Source organism: Podarcis tiliguerta, assembly GCF_965153285.1.
Source record: "Podarcis tiliguerta genome assembly, chromosome: 2".
NCBI classification, from domain to species: Eukaryota; Metazoa; Chordata; class Lepidosauria; order Squamata; family Lacertidae; genus Podarcis; species Podarcis tiliguerta.
In genome coordinates, this window is record NC_139535.1 from 3,491,645 (window position 1) to 3,513,858 (window position 22,214).

Sequence of the window (22,214 nt, forward strand, 5' to 3'; positions counted from 1 at the left end):
TAGTTTTTTAAAATTGTTGTATGCACCCCAGTCTCTGAAAAACAAGAGACTCCAGAGGTTCTAGTGGTTATCCAGAGTCTGGCTTCCTTGAGAAAGGAAGTGTTTTGGAGATATATGGCCTTGCCCCTGCGATTGAGGGGGCCAGGGCCATACAACGTCAGTGTTAAGATAGTCCGTTCCACCTTAAGAGGAACAGGCTGTTGTGTGTCACATGTCTGTTTACTTTCCAGCACAGCTTGCTGGGAACTTCCGTTTGTGTATAGCTTTTGCTTATGCTGTTTGCTTGGGCACGAAGGGGAGCAGACATGTTTTTCCTTTTGTCCTGATGCTGAATAAAATGCCTGTAAATATGTTTTACACAGCCTCTAATCTGCCCTTCTGTTGCAAAGAGTTCTTATCTCTGCTGAGTTGCGTGCCCAGCTTCTGAAGCTTCTGAAGCTCTGGGTCGCAGATTCATGCTGCACCAAGGACCGGAGATCGCCCGGCTGCAGGCCAGTGGGCTGGAGCCAGCTGGGGGCCTGCCAATTGCCCCCGCTCCCTTGGATGCATCCCAACAGTCAGCACACCGGACATACATGCCACACGGCTCGTGTACATGACATCAGCACACCCCATGGCACGGAAGCGCAAAAGTGGCTCTAGGAATGTTACACTTGAAGACAGCTTCAAAAGCAGATTTGACTCACAGTCTTAGGGGACATCTCAGCTTCGGGCTTCAAGAGAAAGACACTCTTATCGACAGCATGGACAGCACAAAGGGAGCCTTTGGAGGCAGCAAGATGGAGGTGAGTTTTGCTGGTAGGGAGGCCTTCAGCATCAGAGAACCACAGATTCACCTGGAGGCACAAAGGGCATTTGAAAAAAATGTGAAAACAGGTTATTTATTGGGACGGAGTGATTTTTGAAGCTGTTGTTAAAGTTGCAAAACAACAAAGCACAGGACGGAGCAATGGATAGTTTCTGAAACAACAAGAGGGTATCAACCAAGGCATGGTGGAGAAAAGCAACAACTGGGAAAAGGCAGAGATAACATTTTACAAGGACAGGAAGAAACACCACAAAATAATTGTCACACACCGGAAGAAAAAGGATATAGTTGGGGTGCCTCACTTGTAGATTTATAAATCATTTAATGTGTCACCACAAATGGAAGTTATTAATATTGCAGTTGATGGATAAGGGATTATTATTTTGACCGGAATGTAATTGAAATTAATAAGATTTTGGAACGCAGAAGTAACAAAAATCATCAAACCATCAAATCTTGCATGCAGGGGGCCACCTAAATTATATAATTTGGTATATGAATGATTGGCTGGGGAAACCCAGCCAGATGGGCAGGGTACAAATAATATACTAACTATTATTATTATTATTATTATTATTATTATTATTATTATTATTGCTTTTAGTAATTGTATTGCAATTTGGTATTGTTATAATGAGGCTATCATTGGATTGTAATTGAAAAATTAATACAAAATTATTATAGAAAGGGCATTTAAAGAGTTCATTCTATTACATGACAGCACAGAGATAATCCCTTCTGGGATTTGTTTTCTCAGCTTGGGTTGCCCTCCTCAGCTGCCAACAAGTTAATATTCTGCTGGTCCAGCTGGAAAAAATGGTGCTCTATGGACTACCAAGTGAGAACTTTGGCAAAGGTTTATGCCGGAGAGGGAACAGAGAGCCTCATGGCCATGTCTGCCCTGGGCCTCAGAGAGTCCCCACAACCTTACCTTGTTTGCGAAGCAGTTATCCACGGTGAAATCTGCTGAATGGGCCACTAGTTCAGTACTGGGCAAAATCGTGTAGAGAAGCAAACGGGCCAATGGAGCAGTGTCCATGTCAACAGAGAGGTCCAGAGAAAACACCCCTTTGGCTGGTAGATAACGAAATGTTAGTGTAAGTCTAAAAATAGACTTGAAATGACCCTTGCATAGTTTTGCCCCTAACAACAAATCTGCCCCTAGCAACAAGCTTTCTGCTGGCAACAGGTCTTCCCCAGCAACAGGGTTTCCTTAGCAACAGACTTCTTTAATAGACAGGCTCTGAAGGAGGAGGTGTGGTTGCTACTCTGCTCAGATGGCTGCAGAGCAGGGAGGAGGAATGATTCTCTGTACAGTGGTACCTCGGGTTAAGCACTTAATTCATTCCGGAGATCCGTACTTAACCTGAAACTGTTCTTAACCTGAAGCTCCACTTTAGCTAATGGGGCCTCCTGCTGCTGCCGCGCCGCCGAAGCACGATTTCTGTTCTCATCCTGAAGCAAAGTTCTTAACCTGAAGCATAATTTCTGGGTTAGCGGAGTCTATAACCTGAAGCATATGTAACCTGAAGCGTATGTAACCCAAGGTACCACTGTACATAGTTTTACTTTATTTTCCTTAGGCCAGCAGTTGTATAAGTTGTAATGTTAATTCTTCCATCAATACTTAAAGCAGAAGTGGAATGTGTTTATTCCCACAGGTGAGCTGAACTGAGGAAGTATATTCTGGGAGACTTTCTGAGTGACATTGCTGACTGAAAAGGGAACCCCAAATGATTGGCATAGCGCACTGACACAAAATTCCCAAGGAGGAAGAGAGGGAGGAAGAGAACGATTACAATTCATGAGTGTAAAATTATATTGTCTATGAGTATAAAATTGAGGAAACTCTGAAACATGTCATGCAAGAACCGCAAGGGCACATGGAAGCATATGTGGTGGCACTGTACTAAGGTGTGGGTTTACATCATGGGTAGGCAAACTAAGGCCCAGGGGCCGGATCCGGCCCAATCACCTTCTAAATCTGGCCCGTGGATGGTCCAGGAATCAGCGTGCTTTTACATGAGTAGAATGTGTCCTTTTATTTAAATTGCATCTCTGGGTTATTTGTGGGGCATAGGAATTCGTTCATTATTTTTTCCCAAAATATAGTCTGGCCCCCCACAAGATCTGAGGGACAGTGGAGTAGCCCCCTGCTGAAAAATTTTGCTGACCCCTGGTTTACGTTATCACCTGGGTTTATAAAAAATTGGAAAGGTCACCAAGAATGAAGGGAGGAAATGGGAATGGAGTGCCACTTACCGGTACCTTCTCTGTGCTCCACAGGCAGAACGTGGGTCCCTGATCGCACAATGACCCCCTTAGCCATCACCTGCATGGAAGGCGGAAAATGCCTGATAAAAGCATAAGAACACAACAGCCTGCTAGGTCGGGCCAATGGCCAATCTAGTTCAGCATCCTACTTTCACTGTGGCCACCCATTTGCCTATAAGCTGGATGAGGATGGAGGAGGCATAATATATGGTTACAAAATATATGGGACCGAGACGGCTCTGGTCGCCCTAACAGATGATCTCCGCAGGCAGCTGGATCGAGGCGGGTCGGGGCTGCTGATTCTTCTAGACCTGTCAGCAGCCCTCGACATGGTCGATCACGAACTCCTGGACCACCGCCTTGCCGACGTGGGGATCCAGGGCACAGTCCTTCAATGGCTGCGCTCGTTTCTCTCTGGTCGGGGACAGAGGGTGGCGCTTGGGGGGGAATTGTCATCCTGCCACTCCTTGGTGTGTGGAGTGCCCCAGGGTGTGATACTCTCCCCGATGCTTTTCAACATCTTTATGCGCCCCCTCGCCCAGCTTGTCCGGAGTTTTGGGCTGGGCTGCCATCAGTATGCCGATGACACCCAACTCTATCTGTTGATGGATGGCCATCCTGACTCAGCCCCAGACACACTGATCAGATGCTTGGAAGCTGTGGCTGGTTGGTTACGTGGGAGCCGGTTGAAATTAAATTCTTCGAAGACAGAGGTCCTCTGGCTGGGACGGGGCGATATGGGATTGAGGGGGCAACTCCCATCTCTTGCGGGGGTGCAACTAGTGCCAGCATCGTCCATTAAGAGTTTGGGTGTAATCTTTGATACCTCCCTCTCTATGGAGGCGAAGATTACAGCTATAACAAAGGCGGCATTTTTTCATCTCCGCCAAGCTAAGCAGTTGGCTCCTTATCTCTCTCGCCCTGACCTAGCCACTGTGATCCATGCGACGGTCACCTCCAGACTGGATTATTGTAACTCGCTCTACGTGGGGCTGCCCTTGAGACTGACCCAGAAACTCCAGCGGGTGCAGAATGCCGCAGCGAGACTCCTTATGGGGTCCTCGCTGCGAGATCACATTCATCCGGTACTATACCAGCTGCACTGGCTCCCGGTGGAGTACAGGATCAGGTTTAAGGTGCTGGTTTTAACCTTTAAAGCCCTATACGGCCTAGGACCCTCGTACCTACGGGACCGCCTCTCCTGGTATGCCCCACAGAGAAACCTACGGTCTGCAAATAAAAACATCCTGAAGGTCCCAGGCCTCAGAGAGGTTAGGCTGGCCTCAACCAGAGCCAGGGGTTTCTCGGCTGTGGCTCCAATCTGGTGGAACGCTCTGTCACAAGAGACTAGGGCCCTGCGGGACCTGACATCTTTCCGCAGGGCCTGTAAGACAGAGCTGTTCCACCAGGCCTTTGGTCAGGGCGCAGCCTGACCCCCTCCTCTGGCAATCTGCACAGAATCTCGCTTAATGGTTGCCATCAATTTGATTTTAATTAATTTTTATAATGAAAGGTTTTTAAAATGTTGGATTATTTTGATTGTTGTTAGCCGCCCTGAGCCCAGCTTTGGCCGGGGAGGGCGGGGTATAAATAAAATTTATTATTATTATTATTATTATTATTATTATTATTATTATTATTACACTGATATGCCAGCAGTTCTTACACACAGGGAGTGTTCTGGCTTCCAGAAACAACCTCTCTCCTGGTAGTGCAACATGAATTGCCATTACGCTTGAGCCTATCTTTGCAATTAGAAATCAAACATAGTTTGGCAGCTGAAAATGGATTTGAATGAGCACTATTCAAAGTCCTTTCCTTAAAAAAAAAAACAAGAAACAGTCAGTTCACAAAGGCCTATCAGAATAAAACAGCTGGCAGACGGACGACAAGGGAGCCAGTCTAACTTCTCTATGAAGAGTAATAATAATAATAATAATTGTCAGGTGCGGGTGGTGGTTGCTCGTGAGTACCCAGGCAGGACTCTGACCTGTCTTTTACAGGTTTTACTGTGCAAACTATTTACAATGCAGAACCACAAAGTTCATGTCCGTCTTAGTCACTTGCAGAAGCCGGGAGTGGCCCCTTCTGGCTTCTCCCCCAGCATAAGAACTTTGGTACCCCAAGCCTCCGCCTCCCCTCTTTGCGTTTCACCCCTCTGTGCAAACTGGGCGACGGAAGGGGTGTGCGTCCCTCCTGCCCAGCCTGGCTAGGTGAGGCGCTGGGGCTCTCAGCAGCATCCTCAAGCCCTCTCCTTGCTTGGCTGGCCCCTTCCCCTTGTTCTCCACTGGAGGTGTGGCTTTTCCCACCGCTGAAGGAGGTGTTTCCTGCTTGGCAGGGGGTTGGACTCGATGGCTCTTGTGGTCTATTCCAACTCTATGATTCTATGATTCTATTCTATTCTATTCTAACTGCTCCTCAGGAGTTTCGGAAGCTCTCTGTATCCCTGTGGCCTCCCGGCTTCCCTCCCCTGTTCCGATGGCAGTCCCCTGATAAGAGTAATAATAATATAATAATAATATTCATACCCTGCCCAACTGGCTGGGTTTCCCCAGCCACTCTGGGTGACTTCCAACAGAATATTAAAAATACGATAAAACATCAAACATTAAAAACTTCCCTAAATAAAACATCAAACATTAAAAACTTCCCTAAATAGGGTTCCAAAGTTTGGGAGCAGCCACTGAGAAGGCGCACTCCCGGAGACTTCCGGTTGAGCGTGATCCCGTCCCGTTGGTTAAAAGCATGGAGAAAATTTAAAAATAACAAACTTCTAGATTTAGAAGGATTCGATAACAGATTTGGATGGTTGGAGAAGAAAAAAAGCCACAAGGGTTTTGATAATCATATCTTCCGGAGATCCTTAATAGAAATATGGGATAGGTATAAAAATATATTAGAACCTAAAGTTCCACACCGGTTGTCTCCATTAGAGGTTATGAGCATAAAGAAAATCAATATGAGAGGGAACTGGATTACATATGGAGAATTAATAATTAAAGAAGGAGGAAAGTGGAAAATGAAGCCATATGAACAAGTAAAAGAATTTGTGTTTGATTGGTTGCATTATTTTCAGGTAAATAAAATGTTTAAACAGGATTGTAAAGAGAGTGGATATGCAGAAAAAGAATCGAAATTTCAAACAGAAATAATTAACAGTGATTATAAGACATTGTCAAAAATGTATAAAATGTTGCTGTATAAAACGATGAATGAAGAAGTAAAATCGGTGATGATACATTGGGCCAAAGATTTTGGATATAACATACAATTGGATGATTGGGAAAAAGTATGGAATGTAAATATAAAATTTACAGCATGTACTGCGTTAAAAGAGAACATTATGAAAATGGTATATAGATGGTATGTCACACCGGTTAAACTAACAAAAATGTATAAGACATGCAATAAGTGTTGAAAATGTAAAGAAAAAGAAGGAACCTTTTTTCATATGTGATGGGAGTGTAAGAAAGTGAAATGTTTCTGGGAAATGATATATAATGAATTGAAGAAAATGTTGAAATATACATTTGTAAAAAAAACCAGAAGCATTTCTGTTAGGAATAATAGGAAGTGAAATAAATAGAAGGGACAATAAACTCTTTCAATACGCAGTAACAGCAGCAAGGATATTAATGGCCCAAAAATGGAAACAGGAAGAAATACCGACACTTGAAGAATGGAGAATGAAACTTATGGACTATGCTGAACTGGACAAACTAACTGGGAAGATTAGATATTAACAGGATCACAGGTTCATCGAGGACTGGGAAAAATTTACTGAATATCTGAAAAGTACATGTGATGAACAAACAACACTAGTGGGATTTATAGAGACTTTGTGAAAAGTAGAGGAATATTGTTAAACAGAAAGAGGATTGAAAAAGTAATATTAAAATGCAATATTAAACTTAGAAAATGTGTAAAAATGGGAAAATATGGATGTTTGACAGAGAAGCTGATGGAAGTCCAAAAATTGAAATTTGTGAAAATTTGTTTGATATTGGAATTGATATAATGAAAAATTTTAATAAAAATTATATTTAAAAAAAAGAGAGAGAGAAGGCCCACTCCCAAGTCCCTACCAAAGAAAGGCCACTCTGTCCAGGCTTAAAGGTAAAGGTAAAGGTACCCCTGCCCGTACGGGCCAGTCTTGACAGACTCTAGGGTTGTGCGCCCATCTCACTCTATAGGCCGGGGGCCAGCGCTGTCCGAAGACACTTCCGGGTCACGTAGCCAGCGTGACATCGCTGCTCTGGCGAGCCAGAGCCGCACACAGAAACGCCGTTTACCTTCCCGCTAGTAAGCGGTCCCTATTTATCTACTTGCACCCAGGGGTGCTTTCGAACTGCTAGGTTGGCAGGCGCTGGGACCGAACGACGGGAGCGCACCCCGCCGCGGGGATTCGAACCGCCGACCTTTCGATCGGCAAGCCCTAGGCGCTGAGGCTTTAACCCACAGCTCCACCCGCGTCCCTCTGTCCAGGCTTACCAAATAGTAAAAGACCATCTCCTCCTCTTTTACGGCAGCTGAATTCAGAATATAATGGACCCGGAGCTTCTGAGTCTGACCACAGCTTAAGGTCCCAGGAACACGCTCAATGTGGAGGTAGCTTTGGCTTGGTGAGTAAAACCGCCCCGCTGAATGAGATGCGCCCTGGTGTTGGGGACTGATCCAGCCTTGTTCACACGCAGAGTTCGATTTATAAGTTGCCTGGCAAACAGAAAGAAAGAGGAAAATGGCAGGTGCTCAGGGACTGGAGAAAATAAATCCTTGTTGTTCCTGTGTTAGGGAATCATTGGTGCCTTGGTGACTGTGAGATCAACTTTGTGATATTACACCAGTTCGAGATTCATCTCAGACCTATTTGCATGCCCAGCAACCAACACACACCTTTAGGAGACAATAAGAGTCAGGCGTGTCAACCCAACAGCCATTTCTGCTATCACATACACAGTCCCAGCCCTTGGGGGTCTTTTTCTAGTCCCAATACATTTCCTGGATTCAGAAATGGAAATGAAATTAACGGGAAATGACAAACCCAGAAAAGGTGATGAAGGAGAAAGAGAAAAGAAAAAAGTAGGAGCCACAGGAAACTGAATCTCAAGGCATTTTTTAAAATTTCAACCGATCCAATTGATATTGGAGAGGTTGGGCGGCCATCTGTCATGGATGCTTTAGCTGAGATTCCTGCATTGCAGGGGGTTGGACTAGATGACCCCTGGGTCCCTTCCAACTTTAAGACTCTTACGATTCTATTATATTCCCGTGTTTTGTGCTTGCAAAGAATAAATTGCCTTATTTAGTTCTCAATCCCCTTGAACACTCACCTGGATCCTGAGATCAGGAGCTGTGAAGTTATCAGTGTCTATGGAAAACTGGGCTCGTCCCTGGTCATCAGTTACGTAGTTGGTGCTGGTTCCAGTTAGATGTACCCTAATCTGAATTGTTTCATTGGCAATTGGCACTTTGGCGGCATCCAAAAGCTTCACCTAGCAGGGCAAAAACAATACATATAGCAGTTTGGTCTGATGATGATGATGATGATGAAGATGATGTTGATGATTACAGTGGGACCTCTGGTTGCGAACAGGATCCGTTCCAGAGCCCCATTCTCAACATGAGCAGAACGCAACCCGCGGCTGCACGTGCACGGGTTGCGATTCTCCGCTTCCGCGCATGAGCATGATGTCATTTTGAGCGCATGCGCAAATAGTGAAACCCAGGAGTAACCCTTTCCAGTATTTCCGGGTCGCTATGGGGCGCAACCTGAAAAGACATAACCTGAACCGAATGTAAGAAGAGGTAAGGTAAAGGTAAAGGGATCGCTGACCATTAGGTCCAGTCATGGCCAACTCTGGGATTGCGGCACTCATCTTGCTTTATTGGCCAAGGGAGACGGAGTACGGATTCCGGGTCATGTGGCCAGCATGACTAAGCCGCTTCTGGCAAACCAGAGCAGCGCACGGAAACACCGTTTACCTTCCTGCGGAAGCGGTATCTATTTATCTACTTGCACTTTGATGTGCTTTCAAACTGCTAGGTTAGCAGGAGCCGGGACCGAGCAACGGGAGCTCACCTCGTCACGGGGATTTGAACCGCCGACCTTCTGATTGGCAAGTCCTAGGCTCTGTGGTTTAACCCACAGTGCCACCCGCGTCTCAAGAAGAGGTATAACTGTATAAAATTTTATTTATACCCCGCCCTCCCTGGCCAGGGCCGGGCTCAGAGCAGCTAACACCAAATATGAATTTCAATAAAACATAACAGATAAAAATACAACAAACAAACAGTTATTTAAAATACGGCTTAAAATACGGCTTAAAATGCAGCCTCATTTTAGCAGTAGCCCATATGAATTGGGAGGGAGATGAGTGGCGGAGCTAGCTGTTCCGGCGCCCACAGTGGTGTGCACCTGGGGGCGGGGCTAGCTGCCCACGTGGGTGAGGTGAACGTCCCGGGGGCAGGGTGAGCATCCCAGGGGGACGAGGCAAGCATCCCAGGAGGTGCGCTGTGCTGCCACCCACGCCAAGCATCCTGGGGAGTGCATGTCCCAGGGGTGTACCGCCCGCGCTGAGCATCCCAGGGGGGTGGCCCAGTGATGTCACCCCCCTCGGGAATGACACCGGGGGGCACACCCACCGCACCCACCTTACTCCGCCTCTGAGGGAGATGACTGTCTGTAGGGGGCGTTCTATAAGTTCAGGTGGGTGAGGATGGAGAAGGTTGAGGACACACAAATTGCATCAGGATTCCAGAGGTGGCACCTCAGAGGTCGGAACTGGAGATGAGGGGTGGGGGGTGAATTGCTAAACACCCTGGCCCATCCATCCACCTGTTCCAGTGCGTACAGGGAACATTTGTCTTTAAAACAAACATTCAGCTGTGGGGTCCTGCGCAGTGGGGATCTCTCAGCCTGCCTTACCTGCCCAGTAAAGGGGATCCCAGGCTTGTAGTAAGAGTCCACATTCTCAAAGGTGATTGTGCTGAGAGTCGTAATGATCATGGTGGAAGCCGTGCCTGTCAATTCCACCCCTGCCAAATAGTCAAAGAGAGGTAGGTACATATAAGCACACGTGGTGGGACTGCTCAAAGGTGGCTGAATTGTGGAATAAGGCATTTGCTGAGATCTCTTTGGTAAAAAACAAACAAACTGTTACTCTATCTTTCCACCTGGCGATTTTGAACCTATATGGAAACAGAATGGGATTTGAAAAGTAAATAACTTATTTCTCATCTCTTAGGAGCAGCTCAGGGCTGTGTTGCCAAATCCTAGAATATCCTTAATCTTAATATTTGGGATTGCTGGTTTTCAAGGGTTTCACAAATTGCCCTTCTTGAAAAAGTACCCAAAGGGCAGAGCTTGAATCAATAATTTCTTTCCGAATTTCTTTTCGATATGTGGCATGATTTTCTTATGCAAATATTCTTATACAAATATTGAGGCGCATGGTTGGTGCCGTTTGCATATGTAAATGTCTGGTCTATATGGAACCTTTATTCTCAATAAAGATGGAACTCACAGGTGGAGAATACTTTTATTTTTATAAATCTTTATTATTGTAAAGGGTATCCGTATAGGAGATAAAACTTTGTTATCCTTCTTGGAGATGTGCTGTATCTTTGCATTTCACCCTTCTAGGCTGTGACGCTTCATGGTTTGCGTTACCAATTCTTTCTTTTTGTTATGTTTGCACTCATTTTGTTAACAAATCAATAAAAAAGTAAAAGGGGGGGGAAGGAAGGTGGGTAAGCGAGGGAATGTTCTGTCCCTCCTGTCTGCCCTCACAAGCTCCTTTGCCAGCTTCTGCTTTGCTTAAAATGCTGCCCTTCTTTTGTCAGGCTAGACAATTCCTCCCTTTTGGCCAGTAGCATTGTCTACCCATAGTGGCAGGAGCCTGATCCTTTCAATGGGAGAGGCCAGGGACCATAATAAGCCCCTGGACCTTGGTCCTTCCTTGGTTCACACATACCTGTGCCTAAAAGTACATGAAAGAGCGCCTTTCCCAATATCAACCATCTCGAGCCCTACTTATGAGCAGAAGAGTTCGGCCTGGTTAGGCCGAACGCTGAGGGTGTCTGTTTTTTGGTGACTCATGACAGGGCCCACTCTGTGGTGGCTTCCTGATGATGAAATGCCTTCCTCGGGAGGTGTATCAATCTCCTTCATTAGTAACTTATAGGCAGTGCTTTTTTTTCTTTAAAAAAATGTTTAGGGGTACTCTCATTTTGGCTGCTCCCCCTCGCCCCCTTCCTGCCCCCAACCCCTGGACAAGGGACACGAAGCGGCAGCGAAGGCGCTGAGAGGACGGGGAGGCCCCGGGCAACGGCAGGGTTGCTTGAGCAAAGAGGGGCAAGAACTCGCCTCCTGGCTCTAGCCTGGCAAGAGGAAGAGGAAGAGGAGGAGGAGCAGTAGTAGCGTCGCCTCCACCACTGTGGTGGTCACGTGGGGTTGCTATGAGGAATTATGAAAAAATGAAGCAAGCCATTGTGTCAGCCATTGTTTTGACTGGGTTTGAGTCATGTGACATGATTTCTGATCAATCCAAGCCTCTGCCTCTCTGCCCCATTTTCTCTATGCCTGACAGTCACATACACAGACTGGTTGCTTCACCAGGCATCCTGAGTACATAAAGATAGGAGGTAGCTTTGATGTACGGTATTTTTCGCCCCATAGGATGCACTTTTTCCCCTCCAAAAATGAAGGGGAAATGTGTGTGCGTCCTATGGGGCGAATGCAGGCTTTCGCTGAAGCCTGGAGAGCGAGAGGCATCGGTGCGCACCAGAAGCTATCCGCAAGCCTTGCAAGCCCTGCGGGAGTTCCCACGGGCTCACAAGGCTTGCGGGCAGCAGCCTGCCGCCCAAAGCACGGGGAGCCCTTCTGAGGACTCCCCGTGCTTCGGGCGAGTGTCCGCAAGCCTTGCGCGCCCGACGGGAGGTCCCGCCGAGCGCGCGAGGCTTGGGGCGGCAGCCTGCCGCCCCAAGCACGGGGAGCCCTCCGGAGGACTCCCCTTGCTTCTGGCAGGTGTCCGCAAGCCTTGGGGCGGCAGCCGCAGCTGGGGGGGGGGGGGAATATATTTTTTTTATTCATTCCCCCCCCCCAAAAAAAACGAGGTGCGTCCTATGGGCCGGTGCGCCCTATAGGACGAAAAATACGGTAACTTTTGTTAATCTTAGGGTCAGGAAACAGAGTTCACATGGAGCTGCCCCGTGATATTCTTGTAAAGAAGCTGGTAAAATGCGGTCTTGACTATGCTACCACTCAGTGGATTTGTAACTAGCTGACTGACCGAACCCAAAGGGTGCTCATCAATGGTTCCTCTTCATCCTGGAGAAGAGTGACTAGTGGGGTGCCACAGGGTTCTGTCTTGGGCCCGGTCTTATTCAACATCTTTATCAACGACTTGGATGATGGCCTCAAGGGCATCCTGATCAAATTTGCAGATGACACCAAACTGGGAGGGGTGGCTAACACCCCAGAGGACAGGATCACACTTCAAAACGACCTTGACAGATTAGAGAACTTGGCCAAAACAAACAAGATGAATTTTAACAGGGAGAAATGTAAAGTATTGCACTTGGGCAAAAAAAATGAGAGGCACAAATACAAGATGGGTGACACCTGGCTTGAGAGCAGTACATGTGAAAAGGATCTAGGAGTCTTGGTTGACCACAAACTTGACATGAGCCAACAGTGTGATGCGGCAGCTAAAAAAGCCAATGCAATTCTGGGCTGCATCAATCGGAGTATAGCATCTAGATCAAGGGAAGTAATAGTGCCACTGTATTCTGCTCTGGTCAGACCTCACCTGGAGTACTGTGTCCAGTTCTGGGCACCACAGTTCAAGAAGGACACTGACAAACTGGAACGTGTCCAGAGGAGGGCAACCAAAATGGTCAAAGGTCTGGAAACGATGCCTTATGAGGAACGTCTAAGGGAGCTGGGCATGTTTAGCCTGGAGAAGAGGAGGTTAAGGGGTGATATGATAGCCATGTTCAAATATATCAAAGGATGTCATATAGAGGAGGGAGAAAGGTTGTTTTCTGCTGCTCCAGAGAAGCGGACACGGAGCAATGGATCCAAACTACAAGAAAGAAGATTCCACCTAAACATTAGGAAGAACTTCCTGACAGTAAGAGCTGTTTGACAGTGGAATTTGCTGCCAAGGAGTGTGGTGGAGTCTCCTTCTTTGGAGGTCTTTAAGCAGAGGCTTGACAACCATATGTCAGGAGTGCTCTGATGGTGTTTCCTGCTTGGCAGGGGGTTGGACTCGATGGCCCTTGTGGTCTCTTCCAACTCTATGATTCTATGATAAAAATGCCTGTCTTTCCTGTTTACTGCCTGTTTATGACCTCCGGGGTTTGCTAAATGCATTCCTCCTTGGTTCCTGTTTTATTTAGCCTAAACATGTATGCATGCTCAAGTAGTTCTTTGTAGTTAAGAAGCTTCCTCGGATCTGTTTTTTTAAATGATTTGGTATTTTTATTTTCTTATTATTATTATAAATTTTATTAGTATTTTCCACACAACAACAACAACAAGAAGAAGAAAAATATCGAAAAATAACAATACACAAAACACAAAAACTGACATTCAAAAAACAACAACAAAAAACACAAATCCATATCTTACAAGTTAATAATATAAACACTAAAAAGAAAAACAAACATTAATTTCCACTGATCCCACAGCACCTCCTTTACCTCTCATTGCTTCTTTCTGTTTCCTTTTCAGCTTCCTCTGATCTGACTTTGTTCCCACATGGGGATTTTTTGAAATGCTCGGAGGAAAGCTGATTGCTTCTTACAAATGCTGTGTTAAAGTTCTTTTGTTAATAAAAACGGCCTGGGCCAGGGATTGGCTATCGCATTTGCTCCCAGAGTCTTGCTGGTCAAGTCTAGTGTCTATTGAATTAATCAGGGTCCAGTTCTTCCTTTAGCTTCAGAACGCAACATACTATGGCCGTCCCGGACTCCCCTCCCTGGGCACCAGCAGGGAGAATGACAGAGCTCCAGTCTGCCCTGCTACTGCAAAGACAGCTGGCATGTCGGTTGGTCCATCGGTCGGTCAGGGCAACACAAAATGTTTAGGGGTATGCGTCCCCGCAGCTTATTAGAGACATTGCAAAACCAACCGTTTTTCCTAAGCATTTAATGGCTGAAAAACCTTCCCCTGAAATTGTTAGTGAAATATACTCAGAGTCGCAAAGTGATTTCATGCTCTTTATTCAGCTCATAGTGGTGAGGAGGAATGAATGAAAGTCCCCTCAAAGTATCTGCTTTATATACATTATTTACACAATGGGATGCACATGATTGGCTAATTCTGGAATTCTACTGTAAGCCAATCAGGTTGTGGATTCACTTATATCTGGAGCATGATTGGGTGGTTCCTGCCAACCAATCATACTGCTGCATTGTTCTAGAACCAATCAGACTGCTGCAATTTGGATCCTATTGTTCTAGGACCAATCAGACTGCTGCAGTTTGGATCCTATTCAACTCAGTACATAACAGTTAGGTTTTCAGAGCGGGTGTGAAATATACTCTGAATCGAGACTGGATTTCATGCTCTTTATTCAGCTCATAGTGGTGAGGAGGAATGGAACTTCCCCCAGAATGTCTGCTTTATATACATTGTTTACACAATGGGCCCCACGTGATTGGCTAATTCCGGGATTCACCTGTAAGCCAATCAGGTTGCGGATTCACTTCCACCTGGAGCTGGATTGGATGGCTCCTGTGGACCAATCAGACTGCTGCATTCTGGACCCTATTGTTCTAGGACCAATCAGACTGCTGCATTCTGAATCCTATTGTTGTAGAACCAATCAGACTGCTACATTCTGAATCCTATTGTTCTAGGGCGAATCAGACTGCTGCCTTTTGGATCCTATTCCACTCAGTACATAACAGGGTGATTGCTTTTAGGAGTTTTGAAACGTTTCCAGAAGGTTTTTCTTAGCTGAATGGTTTTAAAACTGACATGCTGGGCTCCTTTGGAGGACTGGTGGGAGATAAATTTAATACATAAAATAAAATACCTGTGCCTTCCTCTTCGATCTTGCCTTCCACCTTGAGGTTCATCGCATATCCCTCCCGCTTCAGATGAAAAACCTTGGTTTTCACCACCTGAGAGAGGCAGCCATGCCCATTTGCCTGCACCGGAAGACAGAGAGTTGTAGCAGCTACCAATCAGAATTGCGTCATTACACAATGATTACACAAAACAAGGTGTTTGAGGTCAAGACAGTCAGGTTCACACAATCCAGACATTTGTTGAGCTTTCCTTGGGTGATCGCCAAAAAAGTTGACAATCACTCGCTCTCCCCCCAGTTATCCGCCATCACCCAGCAGCCCACGCAGATCGAAAGCTAGAGCCAGAGCTGCCAGTACACGAAAAAATTTAAAAAAATTTAACCCCCCCCCCCAAACTAGGACATTTGCTTTTATTTTTTTTAAATCCCCCCAGATGGGCATGTAGGCCCCCCAGATACTTTCTGAACAAAGGGATCAAATGTTCTTCAGGTTTTTGAAGAGACTTCAGTGAGGAACAACAGGCACCAACAAAATGAGCAAATACCGTATTTTTTGCTCTATAAGACTCACTTTTTCCCTCCTAAAAAGTAAGGGGAAATGTGTGTGCGTCTTATGGAGCGAATGCAGGCTGCGCAGCTATCCCAGAAGCCAGAACAGCAAGAGGGATTGCTGCTTTCACTGCGCAGCGATCCCTCTTGCTGTTCTGGCTTCTGAGATTCAGAATATTTTTTTTCTTGTTTTCCTCCTCCAAAAACTAGGTGCGTCTTGTGGTCTGGTGCGTCTTATAGAGCGAAAAATACGGTATATATTCCTGCAGCCATATCCACCATTTCAATCATTTTGGCTTGTCTGATGGGATGACGTTTCCCTCGTTTCCTGCTGAATGCCATTCTGGGGTTTCTCCCAGAGCCTTGGGACTCCCCGTGAGTAAATCAGGATGCATGTCCAATTATAACAGGTCACCCGGGAAGGCCAACTCCCCAAAAGTATTTTAAACTTCATTTTCAGCGTCCGCTTTGGGTCTCACCTCTCCACTGAACTCTTCACATATTCCTTCCGACGCTTCTCTGTGACAGCCCCCTCCGGAACTGGAATATACATGCCAGCCTCGGTTTTCATTATATTTCCGGCAAACACGGACCTTCACCTGCCCAGCGACAGGCTTCCCGTACGTGTACCTGTAGTCAGGAAACAGCCACAGCATCGCTTGAAAGATGACATCAATATACAGTGGTACCTTGGAAGTCAAACGGAATCTGTTCTGGAAGTCCATTTGACTTCCAAAATGTCTGGAAACCAAGGTTCTCTTATGGTGGCAATGGTGACCACCTGAGAGGTTCCGGAATGGAGTTCAAGGGAGTTCTGGGTGAAATAAGCCCGGCATAAGCGGCCCAGCATTGTGAGGAATTCATTGCAACTATGGCAACCAAAAAAACGAAGATCATGGCCACTGGGCCCATCACCTCCTGGCAAATAGAAGGGGAAGAAATGGAGGCAGTGAGAGATTTTACTTTCTCGGGCTCCATGATCACTGCAGATGGTGACAGCAGTCGTGAAATTAAAAGACGCCTGTTTCTTCGGAGAAAAGCAATGACAAACCTAGACAGCATCTTAAAAAGCAGAGACATAACCTTGCCAACAAAGGTCCGTATAGTTAAAGCCATGGTTTTCCCAGTAGTGATGTATGGAAGTGAGAGCTAGACCATCAAGAAGGCTGATCGCCGAAGAATTGATGCTTTTGAATTATGATGCTGGAGGAGACTCTTGAGAGTCCCATGGACTGCAAGAAGATCAAACGCATCCATTCTGAAGGAAATCAGCCCTGAGTGCTCACTGGAAGGACAGATCGTGAAGCTGAGGCTCCAATACTTTGGCCACCTCATGAGAAGAGAAGACTCCCTGGAAAAGACCCTGATGTTGGGAAAGACTGAGGGCACAAGGAGAAGGGGACGACAGAGGACGAGATGGCTGGACAGTGTCCTCGAAGCTACAAACATGAGTCTGACCAAACTGCGGGAAGGCAGTGGAAGACAGGAGTGCCTGGCGTGCTCTGGTCCATGGGGTCACGAAGAGTCGGACATGACTAAACAACTAAACAACAACAACATGGCAATCATTCCATCGGAGCTAGGGTGGTGCGGCCAAGGCTGGTGAAGGGGATTGGAGGAGCGGTTAGCTGGTGCTAGCAACATCACCCAAGTTCTCAATTCACGTGGTCCCACATCTCTGGGAGAGAAGCTCAGGCTGCTCTCACTTACAGGCCACAGACGGTCACTTCGAGTTCCTCAGCCACAAATGTTATCTCCTTGGGTGCCTTCACCAAAACTTCGAACTTGGGCAGCACTGCAAGAAGGAAAGGAACACGGGGATGAAAAACAACATAATCAGCCTGAGCACAGAAAGGAGGCAAATGCGTGGAGCATTAACACCCCACAACAGATTTCTTTTTCCCATTAGGTTTCCAGGGAAGCCCCCAAACCAGAGGTGCCATCTTCTCAAGACAGGGTGGCCCGACGCAACATTCTGACATCAAGCGGGCGATCTCACAAGGAGCCAGGGGCAGAGCCAAACACCCTCTGAACACTGAGGGAGTTTGCCCCCCTCAAAAAACCCCCACACATTTTTTTTGGGGGGGGGACAAAAGTGCCTCAGTCCCTAGGAGCTGGCGCATATGCAGTGGCGTAGCGTGGGTTGTCAGCACCCGGGGCAAGGCAAGTAATTTGCGCCCCCTAACCCGTGGATATGCGCCCCCTAACCCTAACCCCCAGATGTTGCACCCGGTGCGGCCAGCCCCCCCTGCACCCCCCACGCTACGCCACTGCGCATATGCCCCGAACTAAGTTTTGGATCCAGCACAGAGCAAGAGGTGTTCCTGTCTCCAGCCTCCAGGATCCACCCTGCTCACACAGGCAACTCACCCATACCCAGCCACCCATGTGAACCAGGAAGCGACCTCTCCAGACAACGGAACGACTCTTCATGTTTTTGTGGCTGCGATCTCCTGGCAGTTGAATGTCCATGCATACTCCTTCCATTTCCCTCTGTGCGGCCCCGGGCACTGGCAACCCATGCTATGTCACTGTTTGCGGGGCATGGGGGGGGGCAGGGCGGAGGAAAGCCCTGATGCACTTGCTTCCAGTAGCAGGACCAGTTCGCTGAACCTGGCCATCGGGCCAGATATTTTGGGAAGCTATTCACTACAGTGGCGTAGCGTGGGGGGTGCAGGGGGGGCCGGCCGCACCGGGCGCAACATCGGAGGGGGGGCGCTCGCACTCGCAGCTCTCTGCCCCTACCTGGCTCACTCACTCTCTCTCACTGCAGTGCTGGCTGTGCGAATCCGATCCAAGCCGCCGGGTCGCCGCCCACTGTGGAGGGGAGGGTGCCAGGCGTGCGGTGCGGTGCGGAGAGAGAGCGAGGGACTATCTGGGGGAGGGACAGTGCAGCGGGGGGGGCGCAAATTACTTGCCTTGCCCCGGGTGCTGACAACCCACGCTACGCCACTGATTCACTATGCATTTGCACGCCTCTCGAGTTATCTAAGAACCCAATTTTGCACAATCCTTTTGCAGGCTTCTGTCTATGTTTCAATCCAACTGGGCCCAATTTTAAATAAAGATGGCAGGCCAAATCTTTCCAAAGGTTTTGTCCGCTGGTTTCGAAACTGCACTGATCTGTCAGTTTCTGTCAGAATTCCTGAGCGGCGCTGCCAGTGCGCAAGAAAATACCCCCTTCCACATGCTGTCCTTGACACCAAGTTCCCCAGACCAAGCGATTCCTCTCCTTCCTTCCTCACCGTATTCCTTCACCTCAAAGAGACGTTCCGCCTTGTTCCCAGAGGCTTTTTGCACCACCACTTTGTAGGTGCCTTGCGGGGGCTCAGAGGAAAGTGGGAAAGAGAGCTGGACAAGGCCCATTGTCTGCTCCACATTGGTCCACTGCAGCAAGCGGTTCCTCTTGGGGTCCTGGGAGCCACAAGAGAAGAAGAGGGGGTCACGGAAGAAGGCGCTTGTCAGGGAATGGTCTGAAGCAGAGTATGGGGGAGTGCATTCGCAGGCAGATCAGCTTTCCTCAGAAGAGGAGCTGGAGTGGGAAGATTCGCGTGCCCCCCGCCCCTTGTTTCCAGCGGGCTCAGAAGCAGGGAGAAGAAGAAGAAGGATTTGATATCCCACTTTATCACTACCCTAAGGAGTCCCAAAGCGCCTAACATTCTCCTTTCCCTTCCTCCCCCACAACAAACACTCTGTGAGGTGAGTGGGGCTGAGAGACTTCAGAGAAGCGTGACTAGCCCAAGGTCACCCAGCAGCTGCATGTGGAGGAGCGGAGACGCGAACCTGGTTCACCAGATTACGAGACTACCGCTCTTAATCACTACACCACATTGGCTCTCACTGGGAGAAATACAGAGCAGCTTTGGCAGGAGTTACCTAGCTACGAGATAACAGCCAGAGAAACAGAAGGGAGGGGACAGATAGCAGAGACGTCATTAGAGATTGTGGGGAACCCTCCCTCCCCACGAACTAGGAGATCCAAACGTATTTGAGAACAAAGGGTGCAGAGAGGAGGATGAGGAACCTCTTGTTGGCGCCTATTTCGGGAGACAGAAGGGAGAAGATTTAGAGTAGCCAACTGCCCTTCTTGGGGAGGGATGTGGGTTTTTGCTTACAACCTGATGCCTGAATAAAAAGGACTATAAAATATAAAGTGCTCATTAATTCTTATCTGTGAAGTTACCAAAGGGTGAGGCGGACTCTCCACGCATGACACCGCTCAGGTTGAAAGCAGGGAGGGGGTCGGGCACAAGACGTTGGTCATAATATAATGCTGGCTGACTGGGAACGGTTATGGACCACTGGTATGAAATTCACGGCATGTAATGCCTTAAGAGAGAATATTATGAAAATGATATACAGGTGGTACATGACACCAGTCGGGTTAGCAAAAATTTATCATTTGCCCGATAATAAATGTTGGAAATGTAAAGAAACTGAAGGCACATTCTTTCACCTTTGGTGGATGTGCCCAAGGATTAAGACCTTCTGGGAGATGATCTATAATGAAATGAAAAAAGTGTTTAAATACACCTTTCCGAAGAAACCAGAGGCCTTTCTCCTGGGCATGGTCGGCCAACAGGTGCATAAGAAGGATACGACATTTTTTATGTATGCCACAACAGCAGCAAGAGTACTCATCGCACAGTATTGGAAGACACAAGAGCTACCCACTCTGGAAGAATGGCAGATGAAAGTAATGGACTATATGGAATTGGCTGAAATGACTGGCAGAATCAGAGACCAGGGAGAAGAGACGGTGAAAGAAGACTGGAAGAAATTTAAAGATTATCTACAGAAACATTATAAGATCAATGAATGTTAGAATGACATCAGGTTGAATGTAAAAGGTTATTAGTTAAAAGTTTAAAAATTAAAAGACTTAATATTTTAAGATATAAGATGATTAAGTTATCTTAAGATATTGAAATTATGACAAAAATTAATCAAGACAAAGGGAAGGGATTTGCTGATTAAATATATGATTTGGAATACAGTGAAGGGAGGTTTGGGGAAGTCGGTGAAATAAGTTAATGCAAGAAATTTTGTGAAGATGAAATTGTTTTTATTGTTGTTGTTTTTTCTTTTTGATGTTTTGTGTTTTTGTAACTTTGTATTCTTTTTGTTGCTTTTTTAGTGTCTGTTTTTTGTTTTTTTTGTTTTTTTTTGTTTTTTGTGTTAAAACTTAATAAAAATATTTTTTAAAAAAGAAAGAAAGCAGGGACGGGGTCTAAGCTGCAGCTGGCCCAAAATGGGACCATGTTGAGCCATATCAGTGTTGATATTTTCACCCCTCCCACTGACAGAATCTCCTGATCTGATGTTTTGAGAAAGGAGGGGCCGGAAACTGTTCTTCTACTCTTCCACTCCTGACTGACTGACTGACTCTGTGTGTGGAGAGAGTCTTATCTACGTAGTGACCAGATGGCTGAGTGGAAGATGTAACACTCATGCAAGCCAGTAGTTCGTTAGTTTGTAGTAGCTATTAGAAATAAAGGGACGCAGGTGGCGCTGTGGGTTAAACCACAGAGCCTAGGACTTGCCGATCAGAAGGTTGGCGGTTCAAATCCCTGCAACGGGGTGAGCTCCAGTTGCTCAGTCCCTGCTCCTGCCAACCTAGCAGTTCGAAAGCACGTCAAAGTGCAAGTAGATAAAGAGATACCCCTCCGGCGGGAAGGTAAACGGTGTTTCCGTGCGCTGCTCTGGTTCGCCAGAAGCGGCTTAGTCATGCTGGCCACATGACCCGGAAGCTGTACACCAGCTCCCTTGGCCAATAAAGCGAGATGAGCGCCACAACCCCAGAGTCTGTTAGGGTGTGAAACCTAAGATGCTGGCAAATTAGCAATGTCATGTGACTTTAAGTAGTCAAACTCGTTAAGTTGTTAAGTTGCTCAGTATATAAAGAGTGTTTGTTTTCTCTTCCTGTTGGGGGGCTGGACGTGAAACAAAAATGTCTGAAAGCTCCGGAGGTGTTTCTGTTATCTTTCTGCAATAAACCTGTCTTTGGAAAGACAGGCTTCCCTGTGTCGTTTTTTTTTGCTGCTGAGACTTTTGAAGCTTGTACTGCAACAAGAATCTCTGCACTGGACTTAATTAATGCTCTGCAAAGAGAGCTGTTGCTGGTGGCGCAGCAGAAGCACTTACTGGACCAGTACACAGACTCTCTTAGAGTCAGCCACGACTGGACCTAATGGTCAGGGGTCCCTTTACCTTTACCTTTATTAGAAATAAAAGGAGTTATGCTTCACAGCTAGCTTCCGCGTTATTTATACTCTGCATGAGTCTGGTGCTCACAATGCACCGCTGGGACCTGTTTTCCAGGATTGGAAGGTCTCTGAAAGTGCTCCAGTCCAGTCGGGCCAGAACCAGTTATTGAGCCAAGTCACTGACAACGGTTGAAAGGCGTACTGACAATCATTGGTCAAGAAAACCTGTGGCTCCTGCAAAGGCTTCCTGGGCTATTGGTATCTGGATGGATGTTTAAACACTCCTAAGGGGGTGGGGGCATTGCTAACCAAGGATGGCAACAGACTGAGGTCTATTTG

At 46.9% G+C, this 22,214-nt stretch overlaps 1 protein-coding gene across 1 annotated transcript in view; it reads right to left on the reverse strand.

Moving 5' to 3' along the window:
* The window catches only part of LOC310672892 (alpha-2-macroglobulin-like), a 70,526-nt gene that overhangs the window by 36,155 nt on the left and 12,157 nt on the right, over nt 1–22,214 (reverse strand). The window contains exons 7-16 of the mRNA XM_083430545.1: nt 18,915–19,155; nt 17,380–17,464; nt 16,149–16,299; nt 15,127–15,241; nt 10,008–10,117; nt 8,413–8,574; nt 7,574–7,795; nt 3,071–3,140; nt 1,740–1,882; nt 687–836 (exon numbers count right to left, since the gene is read on the reverse strand). Of these exons, the coding sequence (XP_083286671.1) occupies nt 687–836; nt 1,740–1,882; nt 3,071–3,140; nt 7,574–7,795; nt 8,413–8,574; nt 10,008–10,117; nt 15,127–15,241; nt 16,149–16,299; nt 17,380–17,464; nt 18,915–19,155 (1,449 nt within the window). The remainder of the gene's footprint in view (nt 1–686; nt 837–1,739; nt 1,883–3,070; nt 3,141–7,573; nt 7,796–8,412; nt 8,575–10,007; nt 10,118–15,126; nt 15,242–16,148; nt 16,300–17,379; nt 17,465–18,914; nt 19,156–22,214) is intronic.